The sequence below is a fragment of the Orycteropus afer genome, unplaced genomic scaffold (assembly GCF_000298275.1).
Source record: "Orycteropus afer afer isolate SDZICR_OR568_19922 unplaced genomic scaffold, OryAfe1.0 scaffold00137, whole genome shotgun sequence".
Lineage (NCBI taxonomy): Eukaryota > Metazoa > Chordata > Mammalia > Tubulidentata > Orycteropodidae > Orycteropus > Orycteropus afer.
Genome location: NW_006921724.1, coordinates 7,389,279 through 7,407,892, shown reverse-complemented (window position 1 = coordinate 7,407,892; position 18,614 = coordinate 7,389,279). Strand labels below are relative to the sequence as shown.

At 35.1% G+C, this 18,614-nt stretch overlaps 1 protein-coding gene across 1 annotated transcript in view; it reads left to right on the top strand.

Moving 5' to 3' along the window:
* Window positions 1-18,614, top strand: part of DSCAM (DS cell adhesion molecule) — a 981,394-nt gene that overhangs the window by 531,117 nt on the left and 431,663 nt on the right. The window contains exons 7-9 of the mRNA XM_042781616.1: window positions 3,933-4,208; window positions 13,542-13,838; window positions 14,568-14,843. Of these exons, the coding sequence (XP_042637550.1) occupies window positions 3,933-4,208; window positions 13,542-13,838; window positions 14,568-14,843 (849 nt within the window). The remainder of the gene's footprint in view (window positions 1-3,932; window positions 4,209-13,541; window positions 13,839-14,567; window positions 14,844-18,614) is intronic.

Below are 18,614 nucleotides of genomic sequence, written 5' to 3'. Positions count from 1 at the left end.
CTTAGTTTCTGCTTATCTGGAAATCTCCTAATTTCACCATCATATTTGAGGGACAATTTTGCCAGGTATATAATTCTTGGTTGAAAATTTTTATGTTTCAGGTTTTTATATATACCATCTCATTGCCTTCTCGCTTGCATGGTGTTCTTAAGCCCTAGGAATCTGTGAGAACGCTGTCTCTTTAAATATCCAAAATAGTCAAGCCACTTTTTAAACCTTCAAAATGGCGGCACCCTCCAGACAGTCAAAAGTCCACAGCTCAGCCCACATTTCTCTTCACCTTCTCCGTTTGTTCCCCAGCCACCGTGCACAGTCCTCCATGCAGTCCCTGGCTAGCAGGGTGATTTTTAGTTTAATTCTTAAGTCCTACCACCAGTCGGGAATCTCCAAGCTGTCTGTGCCGTCAGGATCGTTCACGACCACTGCCAGACCACAGCTCCGTATGTCTCTTTTTTTGGTATTTTTCATGCAAATTCTTCTGCTAGTTGGGGTTTAGTCCACTTCTATATCCTTACCTTCAAGGCTCAGGAGTCCAGGATTATCTTCGGTGTCTGGGTTAATTGGTTTCCCTTTTCTTTGTTGAAGAGGGTCTGTGCAGTCTTTCTGCCTAGTCCGCCATCTTGCCGGAACTCCTCCATCATTTGATTTCTTGACTGTTGTTTGAATGGATATTGATTGCCAATCCAAGTAAAATGAAACTGTTAAGAACTTTAATTTTTTTCTTCTTTTACCATGATGTTGTTTATTGGCCCATGTAGAAATGTAAGGCTCTAAATTATCCAAATATTGGACTTGGACTCAGAATTATAGATCATTTACTCCAATATAGTTATATATTTCATCTCCAATTCATTTGTAGTGGGTGATTTGAGGGGTATGTTAAGAAGGATGCTGAAGCCAGACGCAGAATGGAGGGATGGATTGTGTGCATGTGGATGGGAAGAAGTGCAGTTCATTTGCCCATTATTTGTCTAATCTATTCAAAAGCTCTCATTTCATCCAAGCAAAAAAACAAAGTGATTTGCCAAAGGTCACATGGCAGAGCCTTGATCAGGAAGGATGTCTCCTGGTTGCCAGGATAATGTTCTTTTTCATTATTTTAAATATAATATTCTCTTTATTGATTAACTGAACTGAACAAACTGAATCTCAAGGATATCATACTGAAAAGGGAGACATTTTTATTACACTTGCTTTTGTCCAGCCTCATGGCTGTTTGTGGTACTAGGTGTACCATAAATGACACTCTGGGTATAGACTGCATTAGCACAATACAGACCAAAGAAAATATATTTACAATAAATATTCTAATAATGTCCTGAGTCCTTCAGAATATCATCAATATGTGTTTAGACTTAGATTAGAAAGAAATGAATTATGTCTGTACTGTCAGACTTCTATAGCTGAAGAACCTAGTAGATGAAGTGAAAGTAGCTTTGGATATCTAGTGAGAATTATTCTTGTAGAATCAAAATCTCCTCCGTATTTAAAAGCCTTTTATGACTCCTCATTTTGTGTTGAATAAAGTTTATATCTTAGGATGCTATCCAAGGTTCCACATGCAAACTTACCTGGTCATATTGCACATTGTTTTGCTTCAAAAAAACTTACTCCTGTTAAATCTACCATATGCCCTGTATAAACTCAATCCTCTCCTGGTTGAATGCCACATTACTCATATTGCTCCTCTCACATGGCAGGTAATATTTTTTTCTAATATTTAAATGTCCCAAACTTCCCATCATTCTAAGTGCAATGCAACTGTACACTCTCAAAGATATCTTACCTGTCTTCTCAACTCCCAGAATGTTTTGTTGTTCTCTCTCTAAAGGCATTTATTATTATCTACTTTTTAAAAGTTATTTATGGACAAGGTTTAATTCTGACTGTGCTCGTTTTCGTAATTGTAATCTTCTGCCATATCTAGACAAGTTGTCAAATGTTTCTCAATGGTCTCTTCCTTCCTTCTGACTGTTCCTTCTTTGTTTTTCTCTACCTTCTTTCTTCTGTAGTCAAAGAGCAATCCCTTGGGTTCCAAATTCTGAACGTTCGTTTATTTGACCTCTTCTCTTTTCTTTTATTCATATGGGTTCCCATTCCTCCTCTCTGAAAAAAGCCCTGAATCTGTATGTTTAGCCTCCACTTCTTTCCCACGTGTCAGAAGAGCATGTCTTCTGATTTTATATCCTTGGTCAGATGTTGAGCTAGCAACTCAAAAGAATAATAGTCCAAACTGAATTTGCTGCATTTTTACCTTCCAAATAACTCTCTGTGTCATTAGATCCATCCACTCACCTCCCAAATGCACAGTTTAAAACTCAGGAACTCTTTATACTTTTCCTGTTGTGAAAGTCCTGCCAAGTCCTAGAAATTGGATTTCAATGTTTCTCAGATATGCTCTCCAACTCCCCTCTGTCCTAGATTGTATCTTAGTTACATCTCACAAGATTTTTGAAATACCTCTTTACTGATCAATTTTCATGCCCACTCAAATTTTTCCACCACAGTAAGACTGATTATTTCTCCTAAAAAATACAGTTGATTATGGCATTAATTTGCTGAAAATATTTGATTGCTTCCTCTAGTTCTTTATGACTTAATTCAAAATCTCAAAGCCTTATGTAATCTTGTTCTAGATTGCTTTTATTATTTTTATCCTGATATTACTCTTCAAAGACCCTCTGCTGCAGCCAAACTGAATCAGAAAATCTTCCTCAGACATGGCTGTGCTTTAGCATTATTTTATGTAGTTCAGACTCTCTGGAATGCCCTATTCTCATGTATTTTGGTCTAAGTTCTATATATCCTTGATATCTGATAATTTTCCAAGATTTCCCATGGACACTTATCCCCATTTTGTATGTCTCAAGTGGGCCCTGCATCACTTGACTTTGTTACTATAGTCACTCTTGTATTTGTCTTGTCAACTTGATATACTATGAGTTCCTTGGGACCAAAGACTTTACAGTGTGGTGAGATGAGAAAGAAGTATGGAGAAGGCAGAAAAAATAGGGTAAAAAACTGGCATGTGCCATTGACCTGTTGAAGTAATTAATCTCACTGAATGACCATTTCCTCTTCTATAAAATGGAAATGATAATTCAAAATTTATAGGATTATGGGAAGACTGAATTAAATAATGTATGTAAGTGTTTAGTGACTTTATGGCACATACTAGTTAAACCATAATGTTAGACCCTTATACCTTATTCATCTTTGTCTCACCTGTGGGTTAACCCAGTCCTTGACACATAGTAGATGGTCACTAAATGCTTGCTGGATTGAATTTTGATTTAATGAATTAAAACATAGAATATCAAGGATGAGAATTCCATTACTGCCCATACTATTTAGCTTCATTTTAACAAAAACTTCTATTTCATGGTTAAAATTCTATTATCAATCTGTTTGTTATAGTTGTTTATTTTTGGTCCTGGTTAAGCCACAAGAGGGGGTGTGAGTGAATATATGTGTATGTGTGTGTGAGTGTGTGTGTGAGAGAGAGAGAGAGTGAGAAAGAGAGAGAGTGAGAGAGAGAGAGAGAGAGAGCAAGCATGTAAAAATGGCTCAGGGCAAACCCACTAGTGCTACCTTGGGACAAGGCAAATAACATTTAGATATTTATACACTTATGTCCCTACTGTTAACCTGCACACTGCATTTTTTAATTGCCAGAGCATTGATACCATCATATTTACATTTACTCAGTGAGAAAGCAATTGAACCATTGTTCTATTTGCTACATAGAAAAAGAAGGCCAGAAAAACAAATAATAAGGTGTTCCCAAATGGTACATTATGAAATAATAGTGAATACAAAAACAGTATGCTTGCAGTGCTACATTTGCCTTGTCAAAAGACCAGCACATTATTGAAATAACATTTACATATGTGATATTTTTAACTTCTTTTTTCTCTTACCAAAATCTCTAGAGCCACTGAAAGCTACCATCAGCCCCAGGAAAGTTAAAAGCAGCGTGGGTAGCCAGGTTTCCTTGTCCTGCAGCGTGACAGGAACTGAGGACCAGGAGCTCTCCTGGTACCGAAATGGTGAAATCCTAAATCCTGGAAAAAATGTGAGGATCACAGGGATCAACCACGAAAACCTTATAATGGATCACATGGTCAAAAGTGACGGGGGCGCATACCAGTGCTTTGTTCGCAAGGACAAGCTGTCTGCTCAAGACTATGTGCAGGTGGTCCTTGAAGGTCAGTGGGGCTCATTATAGAGTACAGCTGAAAAAGAACCAAACCCAGAAGAATAGAGGGTAGAGCAGTGCTGATGACTGAATTCTTAGATTCCTGTTTATCTGAGGCAGCTCACGAGTCTTCTCTGTTTTCTAGCCAAATCATGCAAATGAAAGAGCAAGTTCTGATGAGGATGAAATTTTCTTTTAGAAGTAGCATAATTTAAGCAGGAATGATGCCCACTCATATGTTAAAGTTACTCGTCAAGAGATAAACCCCAGAATATTGAAACTTACACTTATGTTGACAATTCACTATGCTCTAGACTAGAGTTTCTAAATAACTATTATAGGATGTAGCTTCTACCCATTAGATTCTAGTAGCACCTGCCTCCCCCACACACACCAAGACTGCGACAAAAAAAATTGACCCCAGACATTTGCCAAATGTCCTGGATGGTATTAAGACCAAAGTAATATTTAGTTAAGAATCACTGCTTAAGAGAATTGCAGAGAGAAATTTTACTATAATGACCCATGGAGTGAGAAAAGTATTCTATTGTTAATATATTGTCCATGGTTGTGTCCAAACATTTACAAATGTAGGTGAATAGAATTTGTGAGGAATTACTTTGGAGCTTTGACTACTGGGCCATAAATATACTATACATTTAGCCTTTCTAAATTGGTTACTGCATAGTTACATCTTCAAGTTTGTCAATTAGTCAGGGAAAGAAAGTATCACAGGTAACATGCAAGTGAGACATATGTTTATCACTAGACAATTGAACTAGAATTTATCTGTGTGTTTGTGTGTCTTGTTGGAAATTGTATCTTTATATATGATTTAAAATGAGTCTTATCAATTTACCAATATACTGACATGACTTTCATATAGAATAAATAGAAAAAAAATGAATTCATTTATATGTGAAAATAAGTTTAAATATATCTTAATGCTAAGAGGATATTTCTGCAATTGCTTCTTTAACCTTGGCTAATTGTTAATGACAAGGTTCTTATTTTTATTCAAGAAAATCACTTCAGAGAATGCTTTTAAAGCAGAGGTGAAATTAGTTGAAGGCATTGTACTCATATTAAACACCTGACACTATATTGTACATGATAATTAAATACAGAAAGTAATCAATTTGTGTAGAGCCAGTTTGCTAATGATGTAGTGTGGTCCTTATATTGTCATTATTTTGGGGTTCTTTGTATAAAAGGGAGAGATTACCTGCCTAGATCTAGTTACCTTGACAACCATTTCATGTGACTAAGAAAACATAAAGAGCATATTGATAATCTGTAATGATGTCAAAAGAGTTCAGGTTATCAGAGAGTGACAGCAGGAAAGATTTCAAAGACACTAAAGTCTCATTGGGAAAATAATGTCTGCTTTCATCTCCAGAAAAGCCTGTCACTTGAATAAAAAAGGGGGCAGAGGAGCATACTGAGCATACTCAGGGATTTATTTGTCGCATGTCAGTTTCCATTCAGGACAAGGAGCTTCATTTTATTTTTTCTTCTCTAAGAGATGACAGTGCTAATGTAGCAAAATAGACCAGAAATGGAATTGCAAATACATATCTAGTACTTGGTTTAAAATGGTGTCTAACTACTATCCTCTGACAAAACTCCCATTATTCTCACTGAAATAGCTATAGATTAGCATAAAATTGTAAAAAAAAAAAATTATAATATAATGAACTATGAATGGCCAGTGACATAATACAGAATCAAGGAATATTTCTTATGAGGCTAAAAGGACTTAATGGAACTCTAAAGAAAGTGGAATCTAATAATTATAGTTTCAAGATCAAACCAGAATAACTGGAAAATGGAATGAAAAAATAATAGTTTCCATTTCTGGAAATGGAATAATGTGTTTCAGATGAACTCACAAATAATACAAATTATAAACTTTGGCAAAAGCAAAACTAAACATAGACATTGGAGAGATACTAAAAGCAGGTAGAAAAGATTTGACCTTTGAAATAAGGGAAAAGGATTAGTTTGTATCTAAATTAATGCCGTTTTCTCCCAAGTCCATGTAGCGTAGGGGACAAAACATAGATCATTAGAGCCAGAGCAGAAAGCTACAGTCTTAAGGTATCGAAATGTCAGAGGACAGAAGTCTGGGCTGCCAAATCAGCTGTAAATTGAGTAGAGAAATTCCAAGAAGGAAGAAATAACAGCAGGGAGTCTGAAAATCTGAAAATAAACTTTGAAAGACTTGGTCAACACCTGAACTGCAAAAATTTAGGGGGCAATCCAGTTACACAATAAAAAAATAACTAGATACAAAAAAGAAGAGAGAGAAAGCAAATGTGACCAAGGTCAAAAGACAAAGCAGGCAATAGAAGAAGACTCATGTTTTACCATTATTTGGCATGGACTTTAGAGCTGCTATTGCATGTTCAATAACCTAAAAAAAAGTCGTCATAATGTGTGGACATATGATGAAGACCAAAGAGAAATAAAAAAATCACTCTATAGGCTTTAATGAAACAAAGGAGAATGAAGAAGAAAGTATCAATGAATTTAAAGATAGATTAAAAGAAATTATCCAATCTGAAGCAGAGACAAAAGACTACAAATGAAATAAAAGTGTGTTTCAGTGACATGAGGTACATTTATCAGATAACCTGAAAAACATATAATTAGAGGTTTATAATAATAAGAGGGAGAAAAATATTAAAAGTTAGAGGTGGAAAAATATTTAAAGAAATAATGGCCACAATTTTCCCAAATTTGCTAGAAAACATACACTTACAGATCCAAGAAAGAGAAACCCAAGCAGAATAAATACAAAGAAGATTTCATGCAAGCACGTAAGGATCAAGCTGCTAAAAACCAAAGATAAAGAGACAGTATTGTAAGACTGAGGAAGGAAATATATTGCATAAAGGGAACCATCAGTACAAATTATGGATGATTTATCTTCAGAAATTTTGGAGGCTAGACAACAATGAGCAACATCTTTAAAATGTTAAAAGGGGGGAAAATATCTGCTTATGCATCTAGCAAAAATATTCTTTAAAATGAAGATTATTTAGACTAATTGTTTCCAAATACCCTTGATTTTCTTCACTCTTCTTCGCTTCAGATGAGAGGAGACCATTAGCTGCATCTTAGATGGCTGCTGGAAAGCTTTTAAGACCCCAGTCACTACTCGCCAAAGTAGGTTGTGGAACAAGATTTTTATGTATTATATTGTGCCAATTGAGCCTGGTGTCCCCCATTACTATGTTCCTGAGTCAGCAGGCCTGGTGTGGTTCTCTCTTCCAAGATATTGGTCTGTGTCTGAGGGATTATTCCAGCTCTGTCAAAATGAAGATATTTTCAATAAATAAAAGCTGAAAAATGTGATGCCAGAGAAAACTGCACATTTAGAAGTAGTAAAGGACATCATTCAGGGTGCAGGAAATGGCATAAAATTGAAACTCAGATCTATAAGAATGAATAAAGAGTATGATAAGTGATAAATATATTAGTAAATATTTTTAAAAAACTGCTTTCCTCTTTTAATTTCTTTAAGTAATGATTGATTAATTATAAGATTAAAAAGTTGTAACACTGTATTATAGAAGTGATAACAGTAGGTATCATAACATAAAGGATAGAGTATAAGAAAAAATATTTGCTTCAATGTTCTTACCTTCTCACATGAGGTACAATTTTGACTGCTGACTCTTTCAGTAGATGTGATTGTTTTATTCTGTGAATGCAATATTAGCAAAACAAAAAAATATGTAATCTCTATAAATCATCATATTAACACAATAAAAGAGAAACAACAATTGATCATTTCAGTATATGCCAAAAAATTATTGTCATGTAAGTATTATTGTCAAATAAGATTTAACATCCACTCACAATAATAATAGTAAATTCTCAGCAAATATAAGGAACTTCCTTGACATGATATATGTCATCTAAGAGCAAAGCTACAGCTAACATCATACATAATGGTTAAATATTAAATTTAAGACTGGACCCAAGGCAAAAAAGTCTAAACTAACCACTACTCTTCAACATTACACTGGAAGTGCTAGCCAGGCATAAATAGTAAATGAAATGCATAAACTTTGGAAAGGAAGAATTTCAGCTGTCTTTAATCATCTGAAAAAAAAAGAACAAACCAAACTCACGGCCATTGAGGAAATTCCTACCCATAATGACCCGTACTGGGTTTCCAATGATGTAAATCTTCATGGAAGCAGATTGCCTCATCTTTCATCTGTGGAGCAGCTGATGGTTCGAACCACTGACCTTTCAGTTAACAGCCAGCCTTAACCACTACACCACCAGAGTTCCTTATCTTTAACCATAAACATTCTTATTTATGTAGAGTATCCTAGGAAATATATAAAACAATTCTGGAGTTAATAAGTGGATTTAGAGAGTCCTAGTGGCGTAGTGCCTAGGGCATTTGACTGCTAATGAGAAGGCTGGCATTCAAACATACCAGCCACTCCTCAGAAGGAAGATTGGGCAATCTACTTCTGTAGAGATACCACCTCAGAAACCCAAGGAGGGGTTGCTATGAGTCAAATCAACTCGACGGTGGTGAGTGAGTGAGTGAGTGAGAGGATACAAGAACAATATACAAAATTCTATTGTATTTCTGTATGGTAAGAACAAATAGTTGGAAAATACTTTTGCAAATTTCTATTTATAGTAATATAAAGCATAATATACTTAGGACTAAATTTAATAATATGAAAGATTTCAACATGTAAAACTATAAAGCATTCATAATATTTAAAATTAAGATTACCTAAAAAAAGAAAAATATGTGATATCCATAGATTAGAAAATAAAGTCTCTTAAGAGAATAATTTTCTCTAAAATAATCAGTGTACTCCCAATCAAAATATTAAAACAACCTTTATAGATTATTGATTATAAAATTTATACAGAAAACCAAAAAATCTATAAGTTTAGTTGATGTTAAAATGTAAGTAAAGAAGGACAGAGAACTACCCAAATAATCTTGAAAAAAGAAGAAAAGTGGATGACACAATCAAGTTTCAAGACTTACTCTATACCTATGTTAAACAAGATGTATAGAGACCAGTGGAACATAAGAGATGGTCTAGAAATATTCCCATACATGTATGATTTATTGATTTTCAAAAGACAGTAGACTATTCAATCGCTAAAGAAAAGTCTTTTCAATAAACAGTACTGGAAAACATGAGTAAATATATAGTAAAAATTTGATACCAATACAAAACTTAATTTGATATGGATTATAGATCTCAAAGTAAAATTTAAAACTCTAAATTTTCTAAAAGGAAACGGAACAATTCTTTGTGATTTTAGAGTAGGCAGATTTCTTAGGACATAGAAATCAGTAATGTCAAAGATGAAGACATCATTAAGAATATGAAAAGACAGCCACAGATTGGGAGAAAATATTACACACATGTACCTGTGCATGCACTATATATATATGTATGCATATATGTATTTATATGCATGTATGTATGTGTTTGTATATGTAAGGTATCTGCAAATTATAAGATATGTGATTATTTGTACCTAGAATACATAAAGCACTCTTACAATCAATAACAGAAAGGCAAACATCCCAATATAAAAATGGGAAAAAGGCTTGCACAGACACTTCAAAAAAGAAAATAGACAAATGACCAATAACTACATGAAAAGAGCATCATTTCTGTGGCATTTCTGCCCAAATTTCACAACCTGCTTCTAATTATGGGGAGAATCAGACAAAAACAAGTGGAGCAACTGGCTACAAAATAACTGCCCTATGTTTCTCAAAAAATGTCAAAGCCAATAAACACAAAGTAAGACTGAAGTATGTTCCAAATTAAAGGAGACTAAAGAAACATGATGAATAAATGGGTGTAATATATGATACCAGATTGGATTGAAAAAAAAAAAATTCTACAGGACATTATTGGTTCATTGGTGAAATTTCAATATGGATTGTGGATTAGATAACAATACTGTTCCAAAGTTAAATTTCTTAAGATTGCTTACTGTCTGTTATTTTAGAATATATCTATGTAGAAAAGAAAATATCCCTATGGTTCCATTTATTTGAAGTTCAAGAACAGGCAAAATTAATATATAGTGATAGAAATTAGAATAGTGATTTTGTTGAATGGATGGGGAATTTATTGGAAGGAGGCCTTGGGAGAATTTCTGAGGCCATGGAAATGTTCTTTAATTTCATTCTGTTGGTGATTACAGAGATGTATGTATTTAATAAACCTGTTATGCACTAAAGATTTGTGCATTTCACTAACTTTTACCAACAAAATTATAACTGAAAAAAAAGATAAACCACCACTCATTTAGCAGTTGGTCCTACTGTGATGGTTTGTATGTTGCAGTGATACTAGAGCTATACCACCAGTATTTCAAATACCATCAGGTTCACCTGTGGAGAGCAGGTTTCAGCAGTTTCCAGACTAAGACAGACTAAGGAAAAAGGGCTGGTGATCTGCTTCTGAAAATTAGTCAATGAAAATCCTATCAATTACAGAATATTATCAGAAATTGGAATTTGCTTACTTTGGACACATCGTCAGGAGAGACAGATCACTGGAGAAATACATCATGTTTGGAAAAGTAGATCAGCAAGGGGAACAAATGCTCAATGAGATAGACTAACACAGTAACGTAATGATGGGCTCAAACACACCAATGGTTATGAAGACGGTGCAGGACCAGGCAAGGTTTCAGTTTTATTATACCTAAAGTCAGAACAGACTCGATGGCAACTACCAACAACAACAAACAGACAAAAGGACTTGCATTTTCAATTGTTGTTGCTGTTAGGTATTGTCAAGTCAGTTCAGACTCATAGCAACTCTGTCTGGTCCTGAGCCATCCTCACAACTGTTGCTGTGTTTGAGTCCACTGTTGCAGCCACTGTGTCAATCTATCTCGTTGAGGGTTTTCCTCTTTTTTGCTGACCCTCTGCTTTACCAAGCATCATGTTCTTCTCCAAGGACTGATCCTTCACCATAACACATCCAAAGCATGTAAGATGAAGTCTTGCCATCCTCGCTTCTAAGGAGCACTCTGGCTGAACTTCTTCCAAGACAGATTTGTTTGTTCTTCTGGCAGTCCATGAGTACATTCAATATTCCTTGCCAACAGTATAATTCAAATGCATCAATTCTTCTTCAGCTGTCTTTATTCATTATCAAGCTTTTGCATGCATACGAGATGACAGAAAATACCATGGCTTGAGTCAGTCTCACCTTAGTCCTCGAAGTGACATCTTTGCTTTTTAAAACATCTTTTGCAACAGATTTCTCCAATGCAACACATCGTTTGATTTCTTGACTGCAGCTTCCATGGCTGTTGATGGTGGATCCAAGTAAAATGATATCCTTGAAACCTCAATATTTTCTGCGTTTATCATGATGTTGTTTATTGGTCCATTTGTGAGGATTTTTGTTGCTTTATGTTGAGATGTAATGCATAGTAAAGTCTGTAGTCTTAGATGTTTGTCAGTAAGTGCTTCAAGTCCTCTTTGTTTTCAGCAAGCAAAGTTGTGTAACAGGTTGTTAATGAGCCTTCCTCAAATCTGATGTCATGTTCTTCTTCATATAGCACAGCTTCTTGGATTATTTGCTCAGCATGCAGATTGAATAAGCATGGTAAAAGAATTCAACCCTGATGCACACCTTTCCTCATTTTAAACCATGCATTATACCCTTGTTCTATTCAAATGACAGCCTCTTGGTCTATGTACAGTTTCTGCATGAGTATAATTCAGTGTTCTGGAATTCCCATTCTTTGCAATATTAAGTAATTTGTTATGATCCACACAGTCCAATGCCTTTGCATCATCAATAAAACACAGATAAACTTCTTCCTGGCATTCCCTGGTTTTAGCAAGATCCATCTAACATCAACAATGATCTCTCTCGTTCTACATCCTCTTCAGTGTTTTTTCAGTGTTTAGTGTAAAACTCAGTGCAGAGAAACTTGCTGTTAAATACATCCTGCATAAATGACTTATAAAGACAAGTAAAATAACCTCAACACTCCCAACTACTAATGATTGGTTATGTCTAAAGAATAACAAACAAGATGACGTCTAACTTAGAAGTGGAACATGATGAAGCAATGTCTTCAGTATTTTAAGGGGAAAAGCACTTTCATTTCAAATTTATGAAGATATGTGTTCATCTTTGATGTTAAAAAAATATTTGCCATTGAAGGACACTGGAATATTACTACTTATGAATGCATCTGGGAATAAACATGCTGGAGGGAATTCTCCAGTTGCCTGAAAGTTTGTCAGTTTCCTCAGCTGACTATGAAATGATATTTTTCAATTATTTCAATAATCTATAAAAATTCAGAATGAAGAAGTTAAAATTCAGGAATTTGGGAATGAGAAGTTGGTAGAGAGCTATTTAGAAGCACCATGATCATGAGAGCCCTACAGAGCTGATGTAAATGACCCCAGAAACAAGCATAAAGATTTGTGGGTGATGAGTGATTCTTTCCTTGTGGATATTTAAAATTTAATGTCGTGGGCTGTTTGCAGTGTTTGGGTCCCCTCATCTCTTTGTTTTTCAATGTTTTTAACAATGGATATGTATTAATTTTGTAATAAAAATATATAAGCTGAAAGAACAGTCCTGGCTTAGGTCTGTTCTCCTTACATGATTATTAGTAGTACCCATTTTAATTTCAAAAGTTTCCCAGTTTGGATGATGAAGTAGATGATCATGCACTTAAGATATTTCTAGAGATGTGTAGTACATGCTGGTTGAGTCAAAACTTATTTCACCCATTCTCAGAGCTTCCATGGTAATTTATATGCATTTACCATTTGTCATTAAAACTACCCAAGACATTGTTTCTTAACAGAAAATTATAAAGATGAGATCATCAGTCTCTCAGTGATTTGCTTTATTCCTCAAAACAATTTTTTAACAAACAATCCCTAAATGAATTAGCGTAGGGAGGAAGAAGAAAGCTAAAGTGACTTTGGTGTGTGGATTTCCCATATGTTTATAAGTTTGAGTGGGGACATACCTATTTTGAATTGTAGACTTCTTGTGTGCTGACAGTGTTTAAAATGAACATCTAGGTTACCCGATTGTTTTTCTTATTGTAACAGTTAAAAATGTAAAAGTGACTTATTAAATCTTGCTGATACCATGTACCTATTTTGAATTCAGTGAAATCTCGTTATTCTCATGGGTCTTAGCTCCACCAGTAAAACCAGACGGTGTTTTATAGTGCTTAATGGCCACTACTATCTCCTAATCATTAAGTAAATGTACTTGGAAGTTGTTTAGTGATTTGTATGTACCACTTCCTTCCATAATTTGTCTTCCTGCAGATGGAACTCCCAAAATTATTTCTGCCTTTAGTGAAAAAGTGGTGAGTCCCGCAGAGCCGGTTTCCCTCATGTGCAATGTGAAGGGAACCCCATTGCCCACGATCACGTGGACCCTGGACGACGACCCAATTCTCAAGGGTGGCAGTCATCGCATCAGCCAGATGATCACGTCAGAGGGCAACGTGGTCAGCTACCTGAATATCTCCAGCTCTCAGGTCCGGGATGGGGGAGTCTACCGCTGCACCGCCAACAACTCTGCGGGAGTCGTCCTGTACCAGGCTCGAATAAACGTAAGAGGTGCTTGTCAAATCAGCTCCTCAAAAAAACACACATGACTCATTGTAGTGGAGAAGGAGGTTTCTGCATGCACCGAGCTGAGTCTTGGATTACCTATTGCTTCCCATTTCCTACCCTTTCCTTCCGACTCAGGAATGGCACTGATTGGGTTAATGTTGGAAATGGCATTTCGGTTTCTAGTCAGCTTTTTTTTTTTTTTTTTTAACTGTTAGATTTCTCCACTTGATCTTTTCTTTCCTGGTTAATGCTCTGCATGTCCCTTCCATTCTCCTCTTCTGTTTTACTGCATTCATGGTAACCCTTCATGCACATGATATTTTAACCTATATTCGTAGTGCAACATGGCATAAACTCCATCTTCATAATATATTTTATAGAGACAGTTAAACAATTGAGCAATTTCTGCCAATGTTTTCACATAAAGAGCATGATTGTTCAGTGTAGACTAGTTGCACATTTTATTGATTAAATTGCCTTTTGTTGTGTAATTCAAAAATTTTAATGAAAGTAATTCATAAGTGATGATCTTTTTTTTCCATTTCTTTGAAAGTAATAAAACTTAAAAAAAAAGAAAAACCTTCTTAGTAGAAATACCAATGCAGATATTTTTTAAAATTGGAAAGATGTGCTTACATTAAAATAATGTGCATTTTCAACTCAAGTGTTCCCATTTTCCCACATGAATTGTACCCTTAAATTATTTTCAAGAGTTTCTTTGTGTCTCTCCAGGGCCTGCTAGCATTCGACCAATGAAAAATATCACAGCAATAGCAGGACGGGATACATACATTCACTGTCGTGTGATTGGCTATCCATATTACTCCATCAAATGGTACAAGAACTCTAATCTGCTTCCTTTTAACCACCGCCAAGTGGCATTTGAGAATAATGGAACTCTAAAACTCTCAGATGTTCAAAAGGAAGTAGACGAGGGGGAGTACACATGCAACGTCCTAGTTCAACCACAACTTTCCACCAGCCAGAGTGTTCATGTGACGGTGAAAGGTAATTCTATTCTTCTCTGTAACACCACACAACTTGTCATCCTTAGCCCAAATGCTTTCATCAAACCAAAGAGTGTTGTTAGCTGCCATTGACCAGGGCCCCAACTCATGATGACCTCATGCTCAGTTGTGATCCATAGGGTTTTCAATGGCTGGTGTTTCTCTAAGGAGATTAGTAGGCCTTCCTTTCTAGACCAAATATTAAGATTGCTGTCATTACTAAGAATCTGCATGTTTAGGTTTCATGAGATTTCCTATTCCCCTTTTTACTGGAACTTCACAAGACATAGAAATATGATATAACTTTCTTTTCATGTTAAGTTTTGGTTTGACTCTCCAGAAGACATGTGTATTTAATATAACCACAGGGTGGGGGGGAATAAAAGCAACACATCATTGTCTTGGTTATTTAGCTATCAGATAATTCTAAAAACAAATATCTTGCTCTTTAACCCTTAAACCAAAAATATCTCCTGAAATCTTCTTAAAATCAAACAATAATTTAGCTTAAATTTAGGGGCCAGTGAGTTTATTTTAATGAGGGAGGAACAACTCAGAAAATGAGGATGAGAATGGTTGTACAACTTGAAGAATGTAATCAGTGTCGATGAATTGTACATGTAGTAACTGTTGAATTGTATGTTTTGCTGTGTATATTCATAACAAAAACAAAATAAATAAAATCTTTAAACAAACAGAAAAAAAGATACATCTTTCTTTTCCTAAAAACTCAGATTCCAATTGAAAAACATTTTTTATAATAGAGAATGATTTCAAATAAATTTCTTATCTTCACTATATGAGCAGGTCAAAATAAAAAAGTAGGAATCATATGTTTCAAGGACCTCATAGATAATTTTCCTGACTCTTAAATTTCATGACCTGGACTGTCATGGAATCTAACCATCAGGATGAACTTAAGAGGTCATATAATTCAACCAAATCTTCTTACTTGTAAAGACCAATACAGTGAAAAGACTCACCCCAGAATACGTGATTTTATTGGCAAACTTTCAGGAAAACCCATTTTTTCCATTGTCCAAATCAGTTTTTTCCACTGAACATGAAATGATATTTGCAGTTATGTAAATAATCTAGATAAAATATGTCCTGAAAATAGCTCTAGTATGTTATTAAACAATTTTAAAAACCCATGGAGACTGCCTTCAGCCTTGCTAAGTTGCCTGCCTGAGCATCCCAAGTTATTTCCACAGGTACCAATAATTATCTTGTAGTCCTCGATTACAAATTTTCCTAGGTTTTTGATCTTATATTCCCACAAGCCCTGTTAGTTTTACTTTTTTAGAAACACCTACACACCTATATACATACACATTAAAATACATAATTTGTATATGTGTATTATGTATTATATATGTTATATGTATATGTACATAAATAATTTTGAATTGCTTTTAATTACAAAAAAAAATTAACTTGCTACTGTCAAGTCAAACGCGACTCATAGCAACCTCCCCTTGGGTTTCAGAGATGGTATCTCTATGGAAGTAGATTGCCCAGTCTTCCTTCCAAGTAGTGGCTAGTGGGTTTGAACTGCCAGACTTCTGGTTAGTAGTCAAATGCCTTAGGCTCTATGCCACTAGAGACTTATACCTTAACATTTTTCTAAAATCTTTAGAAACTTTTTATCAACCACACTGTAGTAGCTAATTAATGTGCCATCTTGTGAGTGTACTTGTTTTTATCAGCAATCATTTATGGAGAACCTACTCCATGCCATGCACTATGCTAGGTTCTGAGGAGTATAATGATAAAGAAGATAGATAAGGTTGTTTCCCTCACAGTGCTCTCACTCTAGTCAATAGAGACAAATAATGAACAAATAAACCAAGGGAATAAACAGAACACTCCTTAAACTGTTCAGGACTATGCAGAGATTTAAAACATAGCCATATCTTAAAGATTAGATGCAATGAAGACTTGGAAGCCTTAACCATGAACTTGTTGTACTCTGCTATATTGAAATCAATTGGTCTATCATGCCCTTTATTGGATATTTTACCTACACTGATCATTTGAAAATTATTAGTTCAGTGAGTTATACAGATCTTCCAAATGTTGAGACAATTTACAACACAATATTGAAAAATTGTATTAGTTAATATCACCATCGATTGTATAAAAAAAAAAAAGACTTTCAGTATCAGGAAGCTGTCAAGCTCCCAGGGGCAGATTCAAATTTTTAAAAATCCTATTATTTTTACTTGAAATTTTGAATTTTATGATTAACAGTAGAGGCTATCAGTTATTATCCTTTGAGTGGCAGACTCTTTTCTATCTCTTTGAAGGAAATGTCTCCCAATAAACAAGTCTGAATAACTATCGTTTGTAGGTAGCCTGTCTTCCAAGTAAGAAGGGCGTTGTAAGCAGCTAGTTAACTTTGTAACTCACACAAGTGCATGAACGCTGAGAAAACCATCGTGTTCAGTAGACAGCAGAAGACCGTTATGTTCTCCTTGTCTTACATAGCACATAGAATGAACTCCGAAGAGTTCAGATTTAATAAAATTTATTATTTTTATTACTGCATCAAGGATATCCTTAAATGAAATTGGTTTTGATTTGTTTTACTCTAAACTGTGTTTGTAAACAATACAATGATTACTAGTACATTTCGGTGCCACCACCATGATGTATGTTAAAGCACCAATAGTCTTACTCACCATTGCTTTTGTGAATTTAGTGCAAATCTCAACACAATGAAAAGTCAAATAACCTCTTAATATTATAAAGAAAATAGATTTCTTCTTGAAAACCCCTTGAAATGTTATCAAGGACCCCAAAAGACTGAGGTATGTTTTGAAAATCTCAGTATTTAATGAATTTTTTTATGCTTGATTATTATGAAGTGTGTTAATGAACTTATTTAAGCATGGGTCTTTGTTTTCATTATAGTTTATTCCCTATAGGAAAAACTGACAGAAGTATTACTACTGACTAAATGGATATAAATATTGCAATGTGATTTTTTAGGAGACATACATATAAACTAAGTTATTTTAATCATTAACTTTTATTTTTAACATTTGCCATACTGGCATAACTCAGTGTCTTAATCATATCCTTTCCATCTTAAGTGACAGAAACTAACAAGAGATTAAATTACAGTAGAATGAAAAAAAAAAAAGTAGAACCAGGTGTCATTGAAAACCTGTTGCCATTGAGTAGATTCCAACTCATGGCAACCCTGTGTTACAGAGTAGAACTGTGATCCATAGAGCTTTCTTGACAGTAATCTTATAGAAGCAGATCACCAGGATTTTGACCATAGTACCACTGGGTAGGTTCAAACTGGCAAATTTTAGATTAGTGTTGTTGTTGATGTTACAAGGTGACTTCAAGATGGCTTTGAGTCATAGCAACCATATAGTCAACAAAACAAAACAGTGCCTGCCTGGTCCAGCATTATCCTCACCATCATTACCATCCATTCTTGCAGCCACTGTGTCAATCCAACTACATTGAGAGTCTTCCCCTTTTCCACTGACTCTCTACCAAGAAGGATATTTTTTGCCAGGGACTGCTCCTTCCCAATAACATGACCAAAGAAAGAGATAAAGTCTGGACATTCTCCATTTGAAGGCTGTACTGCTTCTGAGACAGATTTTTTCATTCTGGTTGTTGTTGTTGTTAAGTGCCGTTGAGTCGTTTCCAACTCATAGCAACCCCATGCACAGCAGAATGAAACACTGCCCGATCCCGCGCCAGCCCCACAATCCCTGCTATACTTGAGCCCATCATTGCAGCCACC